This window comes from Hordeum vulgare, chromosome 3H (assembly GCF_904849725.1).
Source record: "Hordeum vulgare subsp. vulgare chromosome 3H, MorexV3_pseudomolecules_assembly, whole genome shotgun sequence".
NCBI classification, from domain to species: domain Eukaryota; kingdom Viridiplantae; phylum Streptophyta; class Magnoliopsida; order Poales; family Poaceae; genus Hordeum; species Hordeum vulgare.
Window position 1 is genome coordinate 408,756 of NC_058520.1, and position 12,914 is coordinate 421,669.

Sequence of the window (12,914 nt, forward strand, 5' to 3'; positions counted from 1 at the left end):
AAGGCAAAATGTATAAAGACAACTGTCGGTGCAAGCACTCGACAGAAGTCTCAGGGACTACACCCACTAGGTTCACTCGGAGTGAACCCATTGCAAAAACAATACCACCCAGTGGGTTACAGGAGAAAAGTAAATACTTACTAGACTACTTACTCAGATGTCATCGCGCAGCTCCAAGCTCCGCTGGTACAAGGCCGCGACGGAGTCATAAGCCCTCTTGGATTCTCCAGCCATGAGCTTCGCCTGCACCATGGCCCCCTTGGTCGCTCCCACCTGCTCCTCTGGAAGACGCCGGATGCTGAATTCAGCATTCGACGAACCGGGAATCGTGGGAGCGGCCAAGGGCATCCCAAGGTCCACCCCAGTCGGTTCCTCCCCCACCGACACTGGTTCAGTCGGTGGAGGCGCTTCGGTCGGTGGAGCGTTGGCGACAAGGGCGGCAGCAGGAGGAGCAGCCTCAGGAACAGGCTCCAGGACGGGCTCCACGGCGGGGTCGGCTCTCCCCTGGTCGTCCTCGTCCAGGTGAATCGCCCCTGACAAGCCGAATGACATGACGACTCAGAAAAAGAAGGAATGGTGCAGTCTACAGGAATAAAACACCCGACTCTCCTACAACATACCTGGCTGGGACGAAACGACGTTGTCCGTGTCCATGGGATCGTCCCCTTGGCGGGCCGGAGAGGTTGCAGAAGTGGCGACCCTGTCGAGTGAAGTCCATTCGACTTATAAAGCAGGAGTTCACTCGGTCAATAGAAAGAGCCGAAAGTTAGATTCACTTACGTGGAGGTGACGGGGATGGCCACCCTCATCCGCGGCAGAGCCTTCTGAGGTTTGGGCCCACCCGGTTTGGGCGCCCTGGAGGACTGGCCTGCGGGCTCAGCGGCTGCGTCCCTGGCCCTCTTGGTGCCTCGAACACTCGGGACCACCGGGGCAGCAGGCGGAGTACTCGACGACGCAGGAGGAGCTGAAGGGACGGCGGGCTCGTGCCGACGCTTGCTCCGATGCTCTGGCCGCGGAGGTGGCGAATCTGGCTCTTCGTCCTCTTCCTCTTCCTCGTTGTCCTCCTCCTCCGACTCCCCGCTGTCGGAGACGTATTCGGCGCTCTCCACGCTCCCCTCCTGGCTGCCTTCTTCCTCCTCCTCCTCCGGATTCCCGTTCGAGACGGGGGAGAACCAGTTGATCCACGCCTGCATGAATTTCAGTCGGAAACATTAGACATCACACGGAGATATAATCAAGCGATTGGAATTAAGACAGTTCGATACACTCGGCTCATGTCACTCACCTGATTCGATGGAGGGTGGTCCGCGCTGTAAGGCTTCACTCAGCGAGCTCCTTTGGGGTTCTCACAAGGGCCCGTGATTTGGAGTACCCACGAGGTCACTCTCTCCTCGGGTACGCCCACCATGTTGGTCCGAGTGGAATCCTCGGGCCCCGTGTAGTGCCACATCGCGTGGCCGCAGCAGCTGGATCCGCCGACCAAGGAAGATTTCCAGCAGGTCTATGCCGGTGACTCCCCTCCTGACAACATCCACGAGTGCCTCGACCAAAGGCTGGATGTCGTTCTTCTCGGCCTTCGAGAGCACGAGCTGCTTAGGTGGAGCGGGCCGGTCTAGACTAAACGGAGGCAGCCCAGTCGATGCATTCGGACAGGCATTCGGACCGGCCGCAGCGATATCAGTGGAGGAGTTGAAGGCACGGGAATCGAGGAGTCAGGCGCTACTTGAGTGCGCTGACGTCGTCCCCGCTGAGCGCGCGGAACCCGAAATTTGAGATCCCGGAAAATCCGCCGCTGTCAGTTGACTGGTCGCGTCAAAAGATGCCGCGGAAGCACTCGGTTCCCGACAGTTTGTTTCGCAAGCACTTCCACTCGGAGCGCTGGTCAGGAGAGATAAAATGGATAGTGGCAAGCAACGCCCAAGCCGAACCTAGTCGAGTCGGATCTGAACCTCAAGCACCGCTTCGGCGTTTCAACCCCAATCCATTCGGGGACTAATGATGGGGTCATAGTCCTAGGGTAGGGTCATAGGCCTGCCGTACATGTCCTACCCAAGGACTACCCCACACAAGGGACATGACCTTAAGTCTGCCCCGACTGAATTAAGGTGCCCCCATCATTCAGTCGGTAACAGGCCCAGAATCATCCAGTCGGAGACTAACATTCGGAGAGCACCAGGGCAACCGACTGGATACACTCGGTACGTCGTAACCTCTCTGGAGGGAAACTGCCGTACGTTTCCGGGTGCATTTATTAGCATTTAGAGCATGCGTTACCTGTAACGTATGCATTCAATCGCCACTACTCCACCCCTGTATCAGAACCGTTGTGGAGGGCAGCGCACTCTATATAAGCCGCCCTCCCCCACTGGTAAAGGGGTTAGCAAATCACTGTATTCCATATTACACTCGGTAACAAGCTCCGAGAGCACTGAGACGTAGGGCTGTTACCTCCACCGCAGAGGGGCCCGAACTCATACAACCTCGCCGTAGCTAGGACTCTGCCCATCTCATTCGTACCCTACACATCTACTGTCAGGCTTATACCCACGACAACTTCATCCGATGTACTATCAACAAGTTCATGATTTCCGTCAAGGCGGCGTCAGCGGAACCTGACCCCGTTCCGCCTTTGGAGAAGGTGTGGGTCCTCGTCTATGGCCTCCCGAGGGGAGGCAGTGCGGCTCCGCGGGGTGGCAAGCTCACTGACATCCTGAAAGACATCTCTGAGCCGGTGGGCAAGCTGATCACCGCTGACCTGGCTTCTTTTGAGGATGATGGCCCCGCTCGCATTGAGATTCTATGCCCGGCCCCTGCTGAGATTGATGGTTTGTCTCTGGTCTTCTACTTCGGCTCTAAAGGTAGGCGCCTCACCTTTGAGCTCGAGTCCCCTGTCTTGGTGGATCTCTTGGGTGTGGACCCGGATGACCAGGCGCCTGCCGATGGGGGGCTCGATGACGAGGGAGGCTCTTTAGAGGAGGGCTCGTCCTCTGAGGGGGAGGAGGATGCTGGAGGGGCTCAGCCCGAGTCGTCTGCTGCTGGGCGGATCCCCACTACCTCGGCTGCTGGTCCGGCGAGACACGCGGGGTGTACTCCAGTGGTGGCGCTAGTGGTAGACACTAGGTTCCCTCTCCCTGTCACGGCCGTTCCTGCGGTCGCCGCTGAGGAGGAGGTGAGTGTGGGCCTGGAGGTGTGCCCTGCCTCCTCCCCACGCTCGCCCAGGGTGGTCTGCTACTCGCGTTCTCCGGGGTCCCCTCCGCCTCCCGCCTTGGGGTCCCCGGACCAGGGCCCCTCCGGTCGTTGACCCTGGCTGGCTCGAGGTATCCCCGCCCGCGCCCCGCTCCAGACCACGGGAGAGTCCCTCACCCGACGTCCGGAAGACGTCGGTCGTACGGTGCCTTGGTTGTCCGAAAAATACCAGAACTTTGTTAATATAGTTTTGTATAGCATACACCGGATTACGGACAAGGCTGGACGTCTGAAGATAGGGGCGCTAGATGTCCAGAGAGGAACAGACATCCGTCAATTTGGCTCTATCGTAGAGACACCAGATTTCTTGTGAGTACCGGGCATCCGGTGAGTAGTGAGAGGTCGGATGTCCGGTGACTATCGGTCGCCCGGTAAGACAGAGGCAAGGCACACATCCCTAGTGTAGATTTGTGGACGAAGACAAGGAGAGCGTAAGGATGAAATTGTAAGTTTATGAAAGAGGGAAAAGAGGTATCCGTGGGTTTTGAGCAAGCCTTCCATGAGAGCTAATGATCCCCTGTTAATAGCGTGGGATCCCTATATTCAAGAGGAAACCGATATGAGGCTAAGATATTTGTCTTATTTCTTCGCTTTTGAGCAATGAAGATTTATTAGTCATGATCCACACGTAAATCCTTGGGGACTAAAACCTGAGATACACTTGACAATCATGATTAGTCCCCTATATGTATATTGTCATGAACATCAAAATATGTTTAAGAGTATGCCTACACTTTCATCAGGTTTGCATGGATCTCTTGACTGCATCCATTGGAAATGAATTTTTTTTGCCCAAAAGCTTTACAAGGGCAATATCAGGGCCATGTTAAGAAGCCCGCCATCATTCTTGAAGCACTTACATCACATGATCTTTGGATTTGGTAAGGATGGACGTCGACAAAAATGGCTGCCACTTCATGTTGTTCCCTCTATCATTCTTCTTTACCTTTGAGGCAACTACTTGTGCAGTGGCATGAGCTGCAGCATTGGGATGATCCAGCACAAATGGAGGAACGATTGGTGACACCTAAAAAACGTCTGAATCATGAGCTATCCGGTCGACAGGAGGCTTCGAATCCTCGATGTGGGACGGCTGGAACTGACTATCGGATAGGATGATGGCCTGACTAAAGTCTTGCATGCACATCTCATATACGCAAGCATCATTACGACTACAACACAATACACATCGACATTACGAACTACCGGTAAACATGGACATATGAACTAGCACTAACACATGCACACATGGGTGATCTAGTTCAACATGGACACTTGTATGATCTATTTCAACAACACAACACAACACAACAAAAAAGTAAACATAGACACATGGATGATTGTCCAACACTTACACACAAGCATACCACACATCAGAGACTAACAATCCATCCATGACCACTAACTATCAATCCTTGAGGAGGGACAACTCGTAGCATGCTTCAAACCCATCACAACTACCTAGTAGAACATCACAGTCACACAGATTGAAAGATGTAATCCTACCACATGCTCAGATCTAGGAAGAATTAGTAAAGAGGACGGGTGATTGAACTCACGGACGCCATCGGAGGAGGCACGAAGGATGCGTTGTACATGTCGGAGAAGAGGAGTTGTCGATTTGCAGTCGCCGGAGCAGTTGCGCCGCTTATCTTATCGTTGATGTGGAACCATGCCGGAGGGAAACCTCAAGAGAGAGGTGGGGATTGTGGGGGGGGGGGGGGTTGCGGCTTCGATGACCCTAGCTATATAGGGTGATCGATTTGGTTGGCGGTGACGTGAAATCATCCGGCCGCATTTTTTGGATACGCCCGCGAGCTCCAGCCTGGATACGCCCGCGAGCTCCAGCCATCACCCTGCTCGCAGGAGGTCAGCGTGGCGCTCCCCTCCCTGCATCGCTCAAACCTTGCTCGCTGAGAAAACTAGCGTTCCTAACGGGCCCGGCTAAGGAGTGCTTTAAGATTTGTGCGAGCCAAGATTCTGACGCGCGCAGACAACCGAACACCCCATTTTATTATAGGACGGGTGTGGCTGGACCTAATGGGCGCAGGACCAGGATGATGTGGAATACGGTGGAGTACGCGGTACCGCGACTCATGTATTGCCGGGACTGTGGTTTCAAGTTCAAGGACTGTATTGACGGCGTATTTTCGTGTACCGGGACCGTATTGAAGCACTTCGCAAGTACCAGGACTGAATTGGACAGCGTCATCAAGTACCAGGACTAAAGGTGCAATTATCTCCAAAACGCATCCATGTTCAACGAGTCCACAGTCCATAGTGAAAAATATTGAAGCAAGTCAAGGTTACTCTCATACTCATACTCATACTCACTGTCACTCTCACTGGATCACTCACTCACTCTCTGCCAAACCAAAACCAAAAGCTCATCTCATTTCATTTCGCATGTTACCTCCCCTCCCCTGCCCTCCTCTGCTCTCCAAAACCACACCCATCGCCCTCCTCCTCCAACAATCATCCGCAGCTTCGTGGCACCTTCTTCCTCCCCCCCTCCCTCCTCCAACACACCGCCATCTTTGTTCCATCGGATTGGATGTGAATGGAAGGCCGGAGGGCACTGGAATGTAGGGCCGGGTAAAGGGAGGGAGGGAGCAAGAAACGGCACCAGACACCGGAAATCTCTCCGCCTTTACTCGATCCGATCTGATTCGGTTTCATTTTTATTTCTCCGCCCGCCCGCTCCCCCCGGAGATCAGGGCTCCGCCGAGGTGAGGCTGACAAGAGAAGAAAAGAAATGAAGAGCCTGCAGTGCTTCAAGCAGGGGAATGGCGGCGGCGGCGGGGGGAGGCGGCTGGAGCGGCGGCTGTCGCTGGGGGACTACAAGAAGGCGGTGTCCTGGTCCAAGTACCTGGTGGCGCCGCCTGGCGCCAAGATCCGGGGCGACGGCGAGGAGCTCTGGAGCGCCGACCTCTCCAAGCTCGAGATCCGGGCCCGCTTCGCCTCCGGCCGCCACAGCCGCGTCTACTTCGGCCGCTACAACGGCCGCGAGGTCGCCATCAAGATGGTCAGCCAGCCCCACGAGGACGACGCCCTCGCCGCCGAGCTCGAGCGGCAGTTCGCCTCCGAGGTCGCCCTCCTCCTCCGCCTCCGCCACCACAACATCGTCTCCGTACGCTCCGCAATCCTCCTCCTTTTTTTCTTACTACTCCAGAGATTGTTTTTTACCTTCAGTGAAATGCCTTTCGATATGATCAATCTGAATTCGATACTAGTAAATTGGTTGTTGGCTTGAGGATTTGCTGTCCCAACCCATCTTCACATTAAAGGTGTCAACTTTATGCTTTCGTTGGTTGGGGAAATTATTGTTCGTGCCTCTTTACACTATGTATATGTATGTATGTATAACCTGAACAAGAGGGCAAGAACATGGAATCTTCTCTCCTGTCAATTTTATCCTTCTTCTTTTTTCTTTTTTTTTTAAAAAAAAACGGCGGCCCGTCCTCGTCGATTTCAAGAAAGCAAGTTTAGTTCAGTTCTAAAATTGTGAATTTCAGGTACTGGTTAACGTCTACGACAGTGAAATCCCTTGACATTTTGCGGATCTGCTGGACCAAACGTTTAGGCATGGTTGTTTGTTTCCTCCATAGTTGTCCACTGTCTCCATCCTTACCCCCATACAGTCATAGGTGCAGATTTTAGTCTTTGTGGTTCTTCGATGGCGGTAAAACGGAATATTTCGGACACGGAAGGCTTGACGAGTTCAAGACACCGACAGCTCTGTAGATGATGACAATCCGATAACGTTAGATACTTGGATTTTCCAATCAAAGTGGGTGGTGGACCATGTAGGGCGCGTCCACTCTTAACTCTTAACTGCTTTCAGATCCAGAGAAAAGCGCATCTTATCGTTGAAGTGTTTAATAGCGAGAATCGACCCCGAGAGTGATAGATATATAGATAGATAGTTCATGTGCAGATAAATATCGATGTCGCTTTTCTGCTTTGCTAAGTGCGGCCCGGTCTCGCTAGGCCCCATAAGTCACATGGAGAAAAGGTTAGTTGGCTGCATCGAATGGATTAAGCTAGAAAATTAAAACCGTGTTATGGTTTGGTAGTACTTCACTTCAGACTGTTCTCTGTATCCGCTTTGACACACTGCCAACTTCTGAATGTTCTCGATTTCTCACACTTTGCTTTTCTGTGAACCCAAATTTGCGTGCTGGGCTGTGAACATATTTCAGTAAGAAGGTTCGAACAATTTTATGTATAATCCATGTTGGATCTAAAATGGACTGTAATACTTACAGTTATAGTTAATGGCCAGATCGACCCATTCTGTCAAGTCTCTGTTCGATATGGAATATGATGTAATCTTCTGATTTTGCAGTTCGTCGCAGCATGCAAGAAGCCACCGGTATTCTGTATCATCACTGAGTACATGGCAGGGGGTTCCCTCAGGAAGTATCTACACCAGCAAGAGCCACATTCAGTCCCCATCCAACTGGTTCTGCAACTAGCTTTAGACATTGCCCGTGGGATGAGCTACCTGCACTCGCAGGGGATACTCCATAGGGACCTCAAGTCGGAGAACGTGCTTCTCGGGGAAGACATGTCCGTCAAAGTGGCGGACTTCGGGATCTCATGTCTGGAGTCGCAGTGCGGTAGCGGCAAGGGGTTTACGGGGACCTATCGGTGGATGGCTCCTGAAATGATCAAGGAGAAAAACCATACTAGAAAAGTCGATGTGTACAGCTTCGGAATCGTCTTGTGGGAGATTTTAACTGCTTTGGTTCCGTTCAGCGAGATGACACCTGAACAGGCCGCTATAGCTGTCGCCCTCAAGGTATGTATATGGATCCTGACACACCACTTCTTTATGTGTGGATGCTAGTGCCTCAAGGTAGATTCTAAACACTAATTTCATTTTGTGGCATACCAGGGTAGAATTAGTTGTCGGTCTTACTACTTGATAAGTATACGGAGCATGCATGTTTGTTAGCTCAGATTTGGTCAATGAAGTATGTTTGGTGCTTAGCTGTCAATGTTAATTCATGACTGAATTTCGTGAAATTCCCCAAATTGTATAAATGTCTCGCAAACTTGATAGAAACACCTCAGAAGTTTGGGCAAACACCAGTTCATTAATGCTTATCTAGTTCAACATGCTCCAGATATTCATCTTTTTGTAACCAGCATTTTTTTTCCTGTGCAGAATGCGAGGCCACCGCTGCCTGCTTCGTGCCCTGTGGCCATGAGCCATCTGATATCTCAGTGCTGGGCGACAAACCCAGACAAAAGGCCTCAATTTGATGACATCGTGGTGGTCCTCGAGGGCTACAAAGAAGCCCTTGACAATGACCCGTCCTTCTTCCTGTCATATGTACCACCTCCGCCGCACGACCACCAACACCACCAACAGAGCCTGCTCCGGTGCTTCCCTCGGGTCAAATCCATGCGACGGTCCGCCTCTCTCAAGGCGTGATGTATGCGGGCGGTGCTCCTCCTCCATCCTTGCCATGTATAATATGCACCTTCTTCTGAGTTTCTTCCTCTCTATGCGCCGGCCCTCTATTATTGCGGCATCTAGGCTCTGTCCGATTTCGGTTCTCTTTTATTTTTCTTCTTGATTATGATTGCCATCATTGATGATGATGCCGTTGAAGCCGGCCGTGGGTTTCTATCTAGATATGACAATGCGGTTCTCCCCCTGCAGATTATCTATCGGCTGCCGTGACCGAGTGATGGAACCATGAACTAGCTAGCTTTTGTAATTGTAATTATAACTGAGCTCTTCATGAATCGTGTTCCTACTCTTTTATTTGTTTCAGCCAGAGTAATTATTTTGAATTACCATTATCTGAGCCTTGCATTTTGAGGCTGAATTCCTGTGACATGAACTGGCATTCATTCAATAGAAATTCAAGGGAGAAAGGCATAATAGCATATTCAGTTTGATTTGGCTAGTGCCAACTTGTTGGATATTTGAGATCCTGGGAGCAAATTAGGAGAGTTTCAGACGTTTTTTCTCCACCCACTCGCCTAAGTGCGAGTCAAGGAGGCAGCAGATGCATTTTCTTCATCAGAATTGCTGCTTTCTTCTGGCAGTTCTTCTATATCATGAGCAGTAGTTGGATGATTTGCAAACGGATTCCAATACACTATCAGGTCTGATACTTATTACATCACTCTATCTATGATATTCATTGCACCATGATTTCATGCCTCGAACATTGATTACATTACAAATTAGATTATCTCGTGTGTTTCACTGGACGCTGTGCACGTAGATCATCGAGCAAGTAGAAAGGGCTTTCTTGTTGCTAGAGACAGCTACCTAAGACGGCTTTGACATATCTTTGAGTTTCGCCACAACCGGTGTCGCTATCACTCGAGGAAAGCAAGTGAGGACAATTCAGTTAATGGAGGATATAGGAATAATATTCCAAATTTCTGAGATGCGCAAAAAGAAATTTCGCTGTAGAGCATATGGATTTTGTTAACGGCTACTCTAACCACTTGCTCTTTGAAAAGTTATTTATACTTGCATAGAGCTCTTTTTTCATAACCTGAAAACATATGGAAACAAAAAACACCACTGAAGATAAAAGACATGTGAATAAGAATATTCAGTTCAGCTGCCCACCGTCGTCTTCTCTTACACCTTGCAATAGTAACAATATGCATGCCCATCCTAATTGGAAGGAGTTCATCACCCACAGATAATAATAAGTGCTTTACCTACATTATGAATAGATAGCATGTTGTGTGGTTTCACTTTGTTTTACTTGTGAATAGATAGCATGTTGTGTGGTTTCACTTTGTTTTACTTGATCGGTAGCACTAGCGTAGTCTATCAAATAGGCGATGACCACACAGACACAAACAATAGAGGATACATGAGAAAAATAAAAAAGAGTCAAATGGGCACACAACAGGGATTGGAGGTGCCGGTAATCATGTTGAAACAACGATTCTAGCAAGTGGATTGAAATCACCGACGTGTTAGTTATCAGATATAAGAAAACATGGAGTTATGTCTCAAAATACTGACATAAGAAAGACACCATGAATCCCAGGAGTATATATCTGGACAGACACCATGCAAAAAAGCTTGACTCACATCAGTTAAGCGTCTGATCATGAATCCCAGGAGGACTCACGACTTCCTCTGCAGGAGATGAGCCTTCATCAGGATAGCATATTCAACTACAAAATCGTTACGGTCCTGAAAGAAAGAAAAAATTGTCACTTTTACAAAATAATAACCGAAGCTATAAATAACAGTGATAACAAGCCAAATGTCAAACGTATCCATTTCATTTCTTCACGCTTGGCTTGTTATTAAATCGCTATTTATCTGCGCCTAAGGTGAAAGGCCTACCGAAATACATGATTATTTAGCTGAATCTTGTCATGTTTCCCTCTCTTACAAGTTTATGTTCTTAGCACCAGTGTATTTTTTTTTTCTGAACATAGAGAAGTACGAAACAATTGACTCAAATGCGGATCGTTCCATCATGACTTCTGTCATGAAGTAACGGCACGACTTTGGACATAATACTGACTTCATGAATATGAAGTCTTCTCGTCATAGATGTAAGAACAAGAGTAGCTTCATGAGAGACAAACTGATGCCGGTCCACAAGGATCTATCACATAGCAGTTGGATCTTCTAAGGATTCTTCTCGATGATGCCGGTCTTGTGATCCCAGTGCCGACACATCCGTCATACAACACTTTGTCACTGATGATGTATGGACACTCCTACGATGACTTGAGCTTCTGATGATCTTTCTTGTCCTGAATGAGACGTAAGACGAGGTCGCTAATGTCTCATGCTAATCGCCACAACCCGGTTACCGATGCCTCCTATTCCCATTGGTCTGCCCATGAGATTCTTCGGCCTTTCTCATGTGTCTTCTATTTGTGTGAAATGTAATTGTTAGACTATCCTAGTTCTACAAAACATGTGAAAACAAAGTGAAAAAAAGCACCATCCTATCTGCTCCTGTTAAAACTGAGGGCCATATATAATGAGGGGAAAAGCATGTGGTGATGTCCTAAATGGCTAACATGTGCTACGTACTACACCATACAAAGTAACTACATTTAAGACTGAAGATTGGTCGGACCCACATACATATGCAAATCAAGAAGTAAATACATTACCAGTGATTCGGACAATCCGTAGCAACCGACCAGACCAGTATTCATCCATTGGATGAAATATTTGGATCACTTGGATAAGTAGTTGGAATGTGAGCCATCTTCTTTCTTTTCGTCAGCGTTCTCACCAATGAATTGTTCCTAAACATATTTCTCTCTTGAAATCATTCAAGGATATGACTGTAGTTTTATATTTCCTTGCCCTTCAAATTTTGTCGTCTCTCAGTTTTAGAAGCAAGATGACATGGTCCACCAATGACACAAGTAGCAATTTAAACCAATTTAACTTCCTTTGAAGGTCCGTGATTAAAAGCGCATTTTTCATCCAGGATGCATGTAGTACTCCCTCCGTTTCAGTTTATAAGTTCGGCACGTGTATCTAGGTCATCAATTTGATCAACTTAATAAGAGGCATATATTACAAAAAATATATCATTAGAAATTTTAGATGTTCTATTTTCTAATGATATAATTTTTATGTTAAACAACATATTTTATATAATTCAAGTTAACGATCTAGGTACACGTGCATGCCTTATAAACTGTGATGGAGGGAGTACTGGAATTAAACTCATTAAGGCATGGTAGAATGGTGGCCAACCAGCTACCCCATGTGGCGCATGTTGGTTGGTCGCAGACACAAAGATTTCAATTTTTCTAGAGGTTTTTTAAATGGAAGTACCTCGTTTTCATTTTCATTTTTGAATTTTTTAGTTTTTGTTGTTTTTGAAATGGATGTGTAAACCCATTAAGGCGTGGTAAAATGGTGGCTAACCAGCTACGTGACTTGGCGCATGCTGGTTGGTCGCAGTGACAATGATTTTGATTTTTTTAGTGTTTTCTTAAATAGTGGTGCGTCAATTTTCTTTTTCTTTTCAAGGACATTTTTTAAGTTTTCTTTTCTTTTTAAAACGGAGGAAATACTTCCTAGTACTGCACAAGATTTGACTCGGGAGGCAGGATAACAACGAAGGTTTCCATGGTTGACAAGTAAAATACCAAAATGGGCATGGGCAGGAAGAAACATTTTCTTCTTTAATGGACTGAGTTACAGAGGCATATTTGTCTCAGCTAAACTGCAATTTTTTCTAAACTGCAATTTTCTTCTTTCATGCGCCACGGACCCAACGTGTACACATTAAGCTGTGGTGTGTGCGCGCGCGCACTGATGCGCCACCATATAGCTACTTGGTTAGTCCAACTTGTAGTGCTTTATCCAGGTGGTTAGTTGGTTAGCTAGCTTCATGGCTTGATAGGACAGGCCTGCATGTAGTTAGTTAGCTTTTTTTTCATGATAATACATGTCTTATTTATATCGTAAAGATCAAAGTACAAGTTACGTGAAGACCGACATGATAAAACTAAAAAGATAGCAGGACATATCTAAACTTGACACTAATGTCCGCCACCTGTTTCTGGCACCACCACAGCAGTCACCGAAGAAAAGAATGATGAATCACCTCCTCATCCGAGCTTGACGCGGTCCCATCGTTGATATGCAACTTTACGGACCTTTAAGGTGGCTCACCAAAAGTGAAGCC

At 48.2% G+C, this 12,914-nt stretch overlaps 1 protein-coding gene across 1 annotated transcript; it reads left to right on the forward strand.

Moving 5' to 3' along the window:
• The first annotated feature begins 5,679 nt into the window (after positions 1-5,679).
• LOC123442343 (serine/threonine/tyrosine-protein kinase HT1-like) lies at positions 5,680-9,063 on the forward strand. The gene is made up of 3 exons (XM_045118354.1): positions 5,680-6,376; positions 7,595-8,050; positions 8,420-9,063. The coding sequence occupies exons 1-3, from the start codon at positions 6,002-6,004 to the stop codon at positions 8,687-8,689; spliced, it is 1,101 nt and encodes a 366-aa protein (XP_044974289.1). The 5' UTR covers positions 5,680-6,001; the 3' UTR covers positions 8,690-9,063.
• The last annotated feature ends 3,851 nt before the right edge of the window (positions 9,064-12,914 follow it).